Source organism: Kwoniella dendrophila, chromosome 2 (genome assembly GCF_036810415.1).
Source record: "Kwoniella dendrophila CBS 6074 chromosome 2, complete sequence".
Classification (NCBI taxonomy): domain Eukaryota; kingdom Fungi; phylum Basidiomycota; class Tremellomycetes; order Tremellales; family Cryptococcaceae; genus Kwoniella; species Kwoniella dendrophila.
This window is the reverse complement of record NC_089477.1, coordinates 666408-679384: the sequence shown is the minus strand read 5'-3', so window position 1 is coordinate 679384 and position 12977 is coordinate 666408. Positions and strand designations below refer to the sequence as shown.

General features: G+C 40.8%; 3 protein-coding genes across 3 annotated transcripts; 2 read left to right on the top strand and 1 right to left on the bottom strand.

The window, feature by feature from the left end:
- Positions 1-108: 108 nt before the first annotated feature.
- On the bottom strand, positions 109-887 carry L201_001673 (uncharacterized protein; the record flags this gene model as incomplete). The annotated part of the gene is made up of 3 exons (XM_066217460.1): positions 109-372; positions 453-530; positions 699-887. The coding sequence occupies 3 exons, from the start codon at positions 885-887 to the stop codon at positions 109-111; spliced, it is 531 nt and encodes a 176-aa protein (XP_066073557.1).
- Positions 888-3348: 2461 nt separating this feature from the next.
- L201_001672 (uncharacterized protein) lies at positions 3349-6538 on the top strand (the record flags this gene model as incomplete). Its single annotated transcript, XM_066217459.1, has 11 exons — positions 3349-3454; positions 3515-3644; positions 3702-4536; positions 4593-4708; positions 4765-4897; positions 4950-5040; positions 5093-5190; positions 5245-5595; positions 5658-6060; positions 6127-6276; positions 6345-6538. The coding sequence occupies 11 exons, from the start codon at positions 3349-3351 to the stop codon at positions 6536-6538; spliced, it is 2607 nt and encodes an 868-aa protein (XP_066073556.1).
- Positions 6539-9094: 2556 nt separating this feature from the next.
- On the top strand, positions 9095-12621 carry L201_001671 (uncharacterized protein; the record flags this gene model as incomplete). Its single annotated transcript, XM_066217458.1, has 8 exons — positions 9095-9256; positions 9353-9480; positions 9599-9714; positions 9795-9847; positions 9914-9971; positions 10062-10121; positions 10185-10251; positions 10320-12621. The coding sequence occupies 8 exons, from the start codon at positions 9095-9097 to the stop codon at positions 12619-12621; spliced, it is 2946 nt and encodes a 981-aa protein (XP_066073555.1).
- Between the last annotated feature and the right edge of the window lie 356 nt (positions 12622-12977).

Sequence of the window (12977 nt, the reverse complement as noted above, 5' to 3'; positions counted from 1 at the left end):
CCATCTCCATGATCTTAGTAATTGAATGATTAAGTTTAAGCCCAAGTTGACTGTTTAGATGAAACGTAAATCAGTCTCGTTACTTTACAATACAAGATGAGAGTATATTTAAAATACAATAAAACTGAAACTTACAGGTCGGTTGGCGGCGTACCAAGCTTTACTCTTGGTTCTTCTGTGTGGGAGAGGGAATTTGAGTCCTGGTTCGAGGAGTTGTTTAATGTATGGTCTTCTAATATCCTCTTTCTTTTCGATTTCGGCAACTCTGAGGATTTGTACACTTCTAAATCTAGCTCTGTGTCGAGCGGCCATGTCTTGGTACATAGCTTCGACGGCTTCAGCTCGGGAAAGAGCTCTGAATTCTTTGACCATCTATGAGATTGAAAAGGCTTTGATCAGTATTTTGCTGAATTGTATGAAGGTTTTGTCTTCCGGTATTGACCAAAACTCACGTTGTGGGTGCCTGATCGAGAATCGTATCTGAGCCAGATAGCGAAGTTCTTGACCTTCAATGGTTTTTTCTCGTGGATCTAATGATACGTAGTGAATATGTTGAATATTGTTGAGAACGAGGTAGGTGATAGACAGCCGGATATCGATATTAGTGAAAAGTAAAGGTGAATAATTCAAAGGCAAAAAGAACAATGATTAGCAAACATTCCATTATGCACAGACAGATGATAAGAAATCAAACATACGACGTTGATAGCAACGATTTCACCGTTAGCTTTCTTGGCCTTCTTTAATTGACGGAGGTAGTACCAGTATCTAGATTTGGCAACGACTTCGTTTGGAGCGAAGATCCTCATTCGGTAGAGCTTTGGCTCTGGAGTAGCCTCGGTTGGGAGGGTTCGTCCAATGACGGAGTATTCGGTGAATCGGCCCATCCTATTATTTGAAGAAGCTAGAATCAGCAAAATAGTTCTTCTAAAGTTCACGTATGCGATTCTAGAATCCATCCCATTTATCCCGTATCCATGATATCCAGTTTCTCATTGACTGATGGTACCAATATCAAACCAAATCAAACATAGCTCCGAGGTACTTGCTTTTGATATCGTGATTAGAAGGACAATCAAACTTATTCCATATACTCTTGTAAGTAATGAAATAGGAATAACGCCTTCTATCATTATATCTCACCAAATCCTATTTATCGTCAGGATGCAGACATTGCCCCATGTCTCTTCCTAGCTGTTTGATTTGGCTTGATGATTAATATGATTCATTCGTTCTATTCTTATTCTCCATTATGATATATTGTCCATTCCGTTCCATCCTCCTGATATCTGTCAACCCACTTGTTGTTTTTTTCCCTCTTCACTGTTTGCTGTTGTTGGTGATGTCGGTGTATGAGGTTGAAGCTGCTAGAACGAGATGTATACTCACTTGAAAGGGTTTTTGATGATTTTGAAGGTTGAAGAAAAAGGACGATGTCTTGATGTTTTGATCAATTAACTAAAGCCATGCACTCATCCAGCGAGCAAGCAATCGATTACCGAGAACCAAACCTACAGAGTATCACAGTAGCAGAGTATGCGTGAGTGAGCGAAGTGAATAGGTGAGCCGTCAAACATACTAGCATGCAAACAGGATACAATCGCTCAGCCAGGGACAACAACCTATCTACGGTGACAAGGATCATATCTCACCAAAGGAAGCAAATCGCAAGTGATCGGAATGAGGCGGAAAGACATCCCTTGCATTGGCACATAGCACTGTTCTTCGGTGTTTGCTTATCACCGACACAAGCGTTTAAGCCATTGGGTCGCTGTCTTGCGCGTTCTGAAAGCCTTTTGATTCCGTGATTTTGCCACTCGCGAGTTGTCGTCCTTTCTTGATTACGTATGACACGCGACTTGAGTTCATCCTCCAACATCTGACCCTTCCCCCCTTTTATACTCCCCCCACATAAAACGTATAGCTATTGTACGGGTGGGGTGTGGATTGGTGTGTAATTCCACGCGAGAGACGGGCGGGAAATTAACCGGCAATCACACCTCAAGTCATACCCCTACAGTGGCTGGCATCCGTGAGAAAGAAGACATGAACAAATGGAGATAGCCGCTACACATCCCGGTGGCAAACAAGGGATCGTCATCCCATTTTGATGATGTTGTTTGTACCTATCTGTTATATTATTATTATTTATACCACTCGTACCAGTCAACATTTACAATCCTTCGCCACCCTCCCCACCAATCCTATCAAAATTACCCAGCTTGAAATCCCCTCAATGTATCACATCGCTCTTTAGAAAACAAATCTCTAATTTAAAACATCTGGTTTTATGGTCCATTCGTCCTACAAGGCACCACCGCAGATGCAATTAACCGGTTGGGCATCGGCCATTTATGCCATGTGGAATTACACAGCTATCCACACCCCACCTGTATATTATGTAATTTCAAGGGGGGGTGTATATATATATACATGTATGCTAAGCGGGAGCACGAGGGTGGCAACCCTCGTATTGTATGCATAAGCGGGGGTAAGGGGGTGGCAACCCCCTTATTATAGATATTATGTTGTTACTATAATATCAATGTTATATGTTTATTATTATTATTGCTACCACCTTTGAGATGTTTTGTTGTATCGACGTTCTCTTGGTCTATCCCAAAAACACTCCATACTCATCAGATCGTAGTGATTGTATACGCGTATGCATACATGAGAAGGTGTCATGTACCAGGAGTCAGGCACCACTGGAGACGAAGATATCTCGCGCGCATTTGCACCACGTGGAATTACACAGCTATCCACGCCCCACCTGTATTATATATACATTATATTACGTATACTACATTATATCACGTATACCATATACCCATTATATTACGTATGCATCTATTGTTGATGACGATGTTGTTATTGATTTTATTTCCAGCTGGTGATATGTTTGATGTTTGTGTTTCGTATTCTTGTGTGCATTCAATTTAAAACATTAGGCAAATCATATTGTTCTGTACATCAATAACTCATCACAATCCTATTTTAAACATCGTCTCACCATGGTATAGCATCTTAGGTTGGACAACAATACAAATATCTTCAACAAGCTCACTGTAATAATCAGCAAACAGTTTTAGAACACATAATAAATTGGGCATCCGGCATGGTAAGTTGAATGATAAATGGCTTCAACACTCAATCAAGCGTCTGTGCGCTAGTCTAATCATCATACAGCTCATTACTGTGACGTTCTTGTTCTTGCTACTCATTCCGACTTTTCCCTATATTCTTCTTTCCTCTCTTCTTGGCTTCGAACCCGCTGTTTTGATTTCATCACCTCTCAAATATCGCTAATCTAATCATTTTGTCGATCACTGCCGATAGTCCTCTACAATGGACGCTTCCTCTTCCGACAAAAAATCAGATGCAGAATTTCAGCAGATATTAGACACGTTCGTAGGTGACAAGGAAACTGTCTTGACTGCTAGTCTACCTGATCGTGAGGGATTTCACGTTCTGAATTGTCAAGCAACCCTGACTTTAAAATGCCTCTTCACAGTCTTAGCTGGTTATGAGAAAGATCACAACACGAAGATCCTGGACGAAGCAGATTTTGTGGGAATACGCCAGCTATGTGAACAATATCCAAAGCTAGAATTATACCCTACGGATTTATTTGGCTTCTTACAGCAAGTCAACTAATAGAGATCTATGTCCTCGATAACAGCTGACGAGACTAAATACAGAGCCGTCCTTCAACGAGATGTGTCCCCTAAACCTACCTCACCACTATCACCTTCACCCTTACCTCAATCAACTTCTATGCCACCTTCGTCCTTCAAAGCAGCTCAATCTACTCCTGATCAACCTATATCACGTCGCCGTCGTCATTCCGATCGTATCAAATCCCCGTCCGATTCATCATCCAATTCTTCAGGTGAAGAAGAAGACTCGCGACCTCGTTCTTATCGCCAAACGTCAGCGCCACCGCCTCAAAGCGCAAAGAACTTTCCTGGTAACCCTGGCGCAGCTCCTTCAGTTCCCACAGGATGGTTACCTATACGAAAGAAGACATTATCAGATCCAGATCGCTCAGACGGATCACTCAATTCACCCTTATCATCTCGTATCAGAGGTGCGCCACCTTCCGCGTACGGAGGATTTGCTCGACCAAGTCCAGCAAGTAGAAGACGAAGGGGATCTTCGGGAGCAGCTGGACAATCCTTTGAGGATGAGAGGAAATCGCCTGAGCCATCGTCAATTCCAAGATCAACTAGTTCTGCTTCCAACTCAATCACTTCTCCACCCGCTTGGCAAACAAGATTTGATAGTCGACCGACCTCGCCTTCGTCTCAAGCCGATGAAGTTGATAATACCTCTTTCCACGCTCGGGCCAAATCACCTGGCACAGAAGATGACGATGACCCAGATCATGCTGAAATGGATACCTTCATCCCTGCCGGTCAACACGAGGACGACGACGTTCATGATGAAGTAGATGCTATCGATATGGATATAATGGGTCAAGGCATGCTGGGTATGGGTAGTGATACACTTAACCCAAGATTGAGCAGAATTTCGGTTAGTCACTCAGTCATTGCTGTCTGCAAGAATACAAGCTGATCATCCTGCTGTAGACCGAATCAACCAACTCATTGCGTACATCACATGACACTGTAGCTAGGCTGCGAAAGGAGAACACCGAATTGCTTAGGAAGCTGAAGGAGACTGAGCGGTCCTTGGCTGTTCAAGGGTTAGTTGAGGCTTCGCTGCAACCGAAAGGAGTCAGCTGACCTCTTTCACGTTCAGTGCTGAAAACGAACGATTGTATGAGGATCTTCAAGCTAGATTAGAGGAAGCTCAGTCCGAGATTGCCCAAAGGAGAAAAGATGAAAAGGATATGAAAGGCAAAGACCGAGCTCAACTCATTCAGATATCTGGAGTAAGCGTGCCCTACAGCCTCTCCCCAGATTCGAGCTAACACCTTTCTGCAGTTCGAGGCGGATATCATGAGTTTACAAAGAAGTCTCGACAATGCCAAATCCAATCATGCTAGTATGCAGAAAATGTACAACTCTCAATGTGGTATGTGAATTCTATCTATTGTAGCTGTGACACTACTGACGTCCCTTACCAGATGAGGCTCAACGATTGAGAGACCTTCTGAGAGATCGGGATGAGGAGATTCGAGCATTGGAAGAAGACATACAAGCTCATGCAGCTGATGAGGAGAAGGTGAGCAGAATCTTGCTAGTTTGTATACGATACAAGCTGATATGATGGCGAAAGTTCGACCGAGAAGTGCAAGCTCTTGAAACAGAAGTGAAAAGGCTTGAATCCGACTTATCAGTAGCTCGGCAAGCGGAATCACACCTGGATGTGCAAAAGCAGGAAAATCTAGCTCTCAAGGAGACGATCGATAGGATGCGATTTGATTTGGACGAAGCACGAGCTCAAGCTGCCAATGCGGTTGGATTCAGCGGCCATCGGGCACAAGCTAGTGGATCTTCAGCTGGCGGTACCCTCTCCAGAAATCTGGGTGACGAGCTCAACAAACGGCTCATGGAAGCGCAACCACTCGAAGAACATAGTGATGAGGACGAGGTTGTGGAGACAGTCGTTACTACACAAAGAACTAGAGTGAGTTATATGAAGAAATCGCGGTCAGACGGGTGGATGCTAATGTCAGTCCATTTGAGCAGAAGAAGGGAGGTCGAAATAATGGTCAATCGGGCGCAACACCACCAGAAGAACCCATCATTCGGGTCGAAGAACGTATACGCGAATATGCTGATGCCGGTCTTCAAACGGATCCCGTAAACGAACCTGAGCCTAAGGCCGCTGAAACCCCTCAACCCGAAGCTGGACCATCGCGTCCACCTGTACATGAACACCCACCGGCTTATACGGCCGAACCTGAACCTATTAACAAAGCAGAACTCATATCTCAAACCCATCCTAAACGACCTGGAGATGTACTAGAGAGTGATGAAGATGTGGATGACGAATATGCTTACTTGACCAACGCTTTGGGCATGAGGTGTACCGTTATTGAAGAGACTATGGAAGCACAGAAGGCTGATAGAGTGAAGCGCGGCGTTCCGTGTAAGTCCTTTCCACACCTACTGTATCATCGTACAAGCTGATTGACAGCTTCTTTTTTCTTCTCAGCGCCGCCAAGATCTCGAAATAGGAGTTACTGGTCTGAACAACGTAAACAATACAAATCAGGTATCGTCAATTACATCTTTTACAACACGGATAACACTATTCGAGATCAGGTGGGAAAAGTGGGCATGTGTATTGTAGCTGCTTTCGCTAGTAGGTCTTTCAGCTTCCACGTCATGCGAATGTATCGCGAGCAAAGCTGATCTCTCACGATGCATTAGTCGGTTTAGTAGCTGGTTCTCACATGTACGCTACGCCCAGTGGTATAAATCCAAGAGATTACCATTTATTCGCTCAAATGAACACTTTAGCTGGTGCTGCTGGTGTTGGAGAAGGGTTCTTACCTATGGGAATGTTGGGTGTTGTAGAACAAGGTGCAAGAATGATAGCTGGTAATGGACGTATACCGACTTAGGTTATGGAGTTTCATTCATAATTTACGGGCTTTCTATTTTCGGATTTCGATTTCAAATCTTCTTATCATTTCGGTTTCTAATGGGCATTATATGTTATCTGTGTATAGATTATGTTGTGACGATATTTAACGTACCACTTTAATGTCTAGTAACGCTTATAGTTGATTTCTCTGTATAATGATAATTTACCACAGTATCGATATGCACACTCTTTTATGTATGGTGAAATTCAGTTTTGATGTTGCCAGCTTACATTATATCTATTACAGCTCCAAACTACTAATCGAAGGAGAGATATTGTGGCAAGGCTTGTTCTGTACAGTTTATTGTATACAGCAGTACTGATATGACGCTTCCCCCAACCTGACCCAAAATGGTCGTTGTGGACCATAAATCCTATTACATGTTGACCATGTATTGAGAACGGAGTAGCTCACGCAGAACCTATCTGAAGAGCTCCTTATATACTTTGCCTTGAGAAGGAAAAGAAAACGCCTCTATTTTACGCCATTTTTCTTTTTTGGTAGTTTACCCGAAATCTTCATTTCGTAAACTCGACTTGCCTGTAGGTTACAGTTCGGTGATCGTAATGCTAAGCTTCGTTTTCATCTTTCATGACCGACAATTATACCGTTATAATACGTCAACTGGATCTACATTGGGAGAAATTCTCGCGTTGATGTGTGTAGGTATTTTATCGTAACCAATCGGTGTATACAGTAGTAGTATTAGCCATTTCGTTTCAAGGATTTGCCCCTTTGTATATACCTGCAGTATAATTCTTGCTCATCTCCCATTTTTCAAGGTATCATTTACAGATATCATATGCGGATCTTATTTCGATACATTTTTTATCAGGAAAGTTTTATACATGTGTAGAGTTGACTAGAAAACAAAAAGATCAAAATCTTTCTGGAATCAAATGATTTGAAACAGCATTTAACCTTATATATGTTTGACCATTAAATACCTTCACTAGCCGCAGCCTCAATCTCATTGAGAAGGTTAAAACAGTAGCGCTTAAACAACGCGTCCAGGTGGCCGAACGAATATATGCTTATAGAGCATGATCAAAACCCAAAAATGTCTATCCCCAATACCACGTCTAACTCATTTGAAACAATGAAGGATTGTTGTGCATATACCATAAATTTGATTCTTAACGGGAAAAGTGGGTCTGCTTGTGTTTTGATTCGTTTTATTGGTAAGTAACCGAAATCTTCACCATTATCACCTTGGAGCGACTTTTACGTATATATCTCTTTTTTGGGTAACTTGAAAACAACGCCTTTCCAAACCCAAAATATATAAAAGGCACTCAAAAACGTGGTGAATCTTCATACCGACGTATGTATACCGGTACTTTACCAGAGTGGTGTAAAAAAGAAGAAGTCAGAAACAGAAAATAGAAGATCCAGAAAAGAGAAAAAACCCATAAAAAGTACGTAAGGTAAATGGCCGATAACTTGTTCTTACAAGAAGAAAAAACACGTTACAGGTGGAAGCCGTAGTAACGGAAAAAAGATAAATAACGTTTACGTCGTTCCTACAGGTCATATACCAACAGAATAAGTTACTGTAGTTAGTTACCGTACACCTTGTAAAAGCTTTTTATAGCTAAATTTACCTATTCTCGAATTGCATGACAAAACATTTGACTTAATCATCAATATTCTGCATTGATATCATACATCAACTTTCATCATCATTGTTATCCTCTTATAATCGTTCATACAATACGCACAGACAGTTTTTGTACACTACTAAATTCAACAACACACACACTTAAAAACGTCACTTTCTTTTTAGTTTCCTATCAGGATTTAGTGCATTCCGATTTTCCCGAACAAGCTTAGTGAAAAACCGCCAAAAAAAAAAAAAAACAACGAATAACCCCAACCACACTATTATTCAGTCTTTGAATTATCGATCAGTCAGTCAATACTCAAATTTTAGCTACACCAGCATAGTATTCGCGAGCAAGATCGATCAGTAGGCGAATTGCTCAAGAAGGAGAACCGGATACAAACCCGTACATGTGCTAGGGGTTTCTCGCTGTTTTGTCTTAGATGACGATATAAACACCTTTTTAGGTACCAACGACAAAAAGGAAAAACAACTTATTAGACTTGTAGACTTTTATATACACTTTCTGAATCAAACAAAAATAGTCTTAATTGTGTATAGAAATTCTGCATTTCATCATCGGGCCAACTCCAATAGCTTAATCCTATCTATAATCAATTCGTTCTCACTTTTACCATCGCCACCTATCATCCTGCATTTTCATCAAATAGTAAAAATTATCAATTGAGATAGATATCTATCATAGAAAAGTTACTGCTCAACAACAATAATCAATATATCAAATACGATGTTACGAACGAAATTCAAGACATAGTGAAATAATCATACCAAACACATATACATATAGATAGATAGGACATTAGGGTTCAAACATTTTTTCGGTTTTTGGTTTCGGGCCTCTGGATATATAGAATAATATAGATTTATAGAAGAAAGAGGAGGAGAAAGGGTTAATTAACATTATAACAATGTTAGAACCTATACTGAGAGGATCATCTGTATTAGCTGAGAGCTTTAACCATTTGAGCAGAAATGCTGAGCGGTCGGGGATGGGTAGAATTGCTTTAGCAAATCAAGTTACAAGGTCTGATGATGAACGTTGGATCTCAATTGTTAATGTCATTATTCTGGTGAGTCTATATCGGTTTATTTGTCAGCCAAAAATGGCAAATTTATATCAGCGGAATATTATACACCACTGACCAATCTTGGGATCCGATTTATAGGCATTGACAATCCTTGGATCAGGTATGATATTGATTTCCATGTCATACTATGAATTCATACGTTTACGTCCGACAACCACAAGAACAAGGATTGTACAAGCTTTGATAGTCAGTGACTTTATATTGGGGTGAGTTATTTTTTCTTTCTTTCTTCACTGGTGACTAACCCCCCTCCTTTGGATTGATGGGAAAAATTGTTTCAACATCAAGCCACGTAAACTGACCATCACCGCCTTTACCGTACAGAATCATTGGTCTGATCAGTTCGAGTGTTGCTTTGTCGGGAGATGGATCAGGTTTTGCTCATGGTAGTACATCGTGTGATGGTCTAGGTTTCATGTTGGTAACCATACTATGGACTGGTGAGTTGTCTTTACTGGAAAGCGCGCAGTCATAATTATTTGGGACAAGCGCAATGGCTGACATTTGACGGATTTTGTAGAACATGGATGGACACTCATATTAGCTGTCGCGACTTTCATGATTCTCATATATGTGAGTCAATCCTCAAACTGAAGATTCTTGCGATGGGACACTCGACTGATTGATCCAAATATGTAGCCTCTTCATTGGTTTACTCTGATGTTGGAACAACGGTGGTATTTTCTTTGGGCTATAGGTGAATTCCAGGTTCGGTTCCAGACCAACTTGAATGACAATTCAGTCGAAACACGTCGCTAATGATGTTTTCCCATATCTTTTCGCACAGTATGGGTCATAGCTATTTCTGTCGCTATAATAGGATACGAGGTTTTTGGGTATTATCCTTGTGAGTCGTACGGGACCATACAAATTCGTAGAAAGTCAAGTTGACACGCTATGCTCTTCTCAGCTGGAGGGCTATGTTTTTATGGTTCAAACGCTGGATTATATTCGGAATTGATGCAATTCGTACCGAGGTGAGTCATTTTATTGGATCCCAACTTTCTGTCACATACCTTTCACATTATTGACGATATTCTATCAGATGTGTGGTCTGTATTATCATCACAGTGCTGTACGCCAAATTATACGTATTCCTGAAAAGACCTGATAAGATTAGATTACCTGGATCAAATTCGGCAACTGGTGGACAATACGAGACAGTTAGTTCAACAAGTAACAAGGAAAAAGTAGTAGAACTTAAAGGGAAACTTGGAAATTTCATGACTGGCGGTAAATTGAAGACGAAAAGAGGTAGCAGTGGCGAAGTTTTGTCACCTCTCCCTCAGCAACAACAGCATTCAACCTCTTCTTCTACGACAGATTCATCTTCTGCAAGACAACCTGTCGATGTCAATACGAACGAGATTAGACAATCTTCAAATACCTTAAGTCCCGGATTCATACCTAAGCGAGATAGTAATGGTTCCCAAGGGAATGAGAAGGAACCCATGAGAAAGAGTTCATTGTTACGTAGACCATCTTTTTCACCTATAAGAGAAATACCACCATGGGAAAAGCTGGAACTGCCTGCATTTCAAGTCGATGGTGAAAGATTTGGTGGACCTTCTTCATCAAGTACACGTTCGCCATCCATATGGAGTGGATGGAAAGGTTTAGGTCAACGTAAAAGATCTTCAACAACTACTTCAGGTTCAACAAACAATAATCTAGTTTCGCCTGCATCAAGGATGAATTCAATAAATTCAATCAAGCACCAAAATCAAACTCAAAATCAAAACAACCCACCATCGCTTGCAGAACCCATCTCTGGTACTTTGCATACTTCCAACTCCAACTCCAACCTCAAAATCACCCCTCCAGGCTCTTATGTTCCTCGAATGCCTTCGATACCTTCTGAAGATATAGTGGCCACTCCACAGAGTACAAAGAAGCCTTCATCCTTACAGCCATTAGCATCGTCCATACAGCATCAGAGGAATTCGACAGATGAAACTTATGTAGCACAACCAACAGCGAGTGGATCTGGTGGTTTGAACGCAAATGTTGAAAAGAAGAGAAAGAAATCTGTTCAATTATCCTTGTCACCCAGAAGTCATCCGGGCTCAAATGCATCTTCACCTGAGATTGGATATTCACCAAAATTAGATGCAAGACAAAGACCTTCCGTAACGATATCTGAAGGTATTTTACACGAAGACGATCAATCACAACCACAATCACAATCGCACAGCACAGCTCATAAGCGACAACACCCTCCTTCGATATCGTTACCACCACGTCCAGGTAATCCGTGGTCAAATGGTGGGAAATCGGAGCCTTCAACCCCCACACCATTCCAACAGAATTTTCAATTTAGTGTGACACCTACAAGTAATAGGAACACATTTATGTCGGAAAAACAAACAAACATAATAGATAAAGCCGAACACGGCCAGGCACCAGAAGATGGGGAAGATGATGGAGAAGATGATGAATGGGATTTAGCTAGAATGTTAGCCCAACCACCACCTGGAACACATTCTACAGATGATAGATTCGCACCTAATCCTTCACAATCACAAGCAAACAGTGAAGCATTTGAATTAGTTCCAGAATCAATGTCGTCATATCTAAATAGAAAAACAGCTTTATTAATGTTATGGTTTCCGCTAGGATATTTATTTTTATTCTCAGTTTCTTTAATACGTTTAATATATGATTTTGCGGGTACACCGCCACCCGCATTAAGAGCAATTTCAAAATGGATGATTTTAGCTCAAGGTGTTTTAGATGCTATTATATATGGGGTTGTAGAATGGCATACAAAGAGAGTAGTTAGAAAAAGAGTTAGAAAAGGTACGCTACCTTCTAGAGGTGGCGGTCAAAGAAATACACCAACCAACTCAAAGTTAGGTACAGTGGGCTTTTTGAAGAATATAAGTACCAAGTTGTCCGCATCTGCTACAGGATCAAATCATCGGCATGATAATAAAGGTACAACATCAAGAAATGGTAGTTTACAAAGATTTGATCCGACTACATCAATATCAATGAATCATGGTACAGGTACACATAGTATGAACCAAGTTTCGTCTTATTTCATACCTGAAGAACATACTTTGGATCCAATACAACAATCACCACAACTTTCAAATCAAACTCAAACCCAACCTCAACCCCAAAAGGATAAATCCGGTCCAAATCTCGCGACAGGGAAAGGAACTTGGAATCATGAATTTTCAATGGGTTCAATAAATGAAAATGAACTAAATACGATAAATTCACCTATTGTAGTTCAACAAGAAAGAAAAGGTTCTGAAAGTCCTTTAGGTGGTCCTGGTCCAGGCCAAGGACAAAGTGAAGTTGAAAAGATCAATCCTTTAGAAGGTCATCAAACGGCATAAAAACCTCTTGTTATTTCACATTCTAACCCCCCGTTTTTACGGTCCTTAATGATCTATGATTTCCCAATTCCATTATTTAGCTTCGATCATAATCATCATATTCAATTAACATTGTTGTCATTCAGTATTTCCGTACAAACAATATCAAAGAAAACCAAAATAATAATGCGATTAACATCATCAGATTGGACTTTGTTACAAACCATATGCATTGCATTTATTTGATCTATACAAGGTATTCATATATCTATATATATTCCTATGTATTCACATGAGCACGTCAAGGAAGTTCGACAATCTTCTAGCAGGAACATGCAATTGTAATAACGTTGACTATATATTATGAGAATGGATTT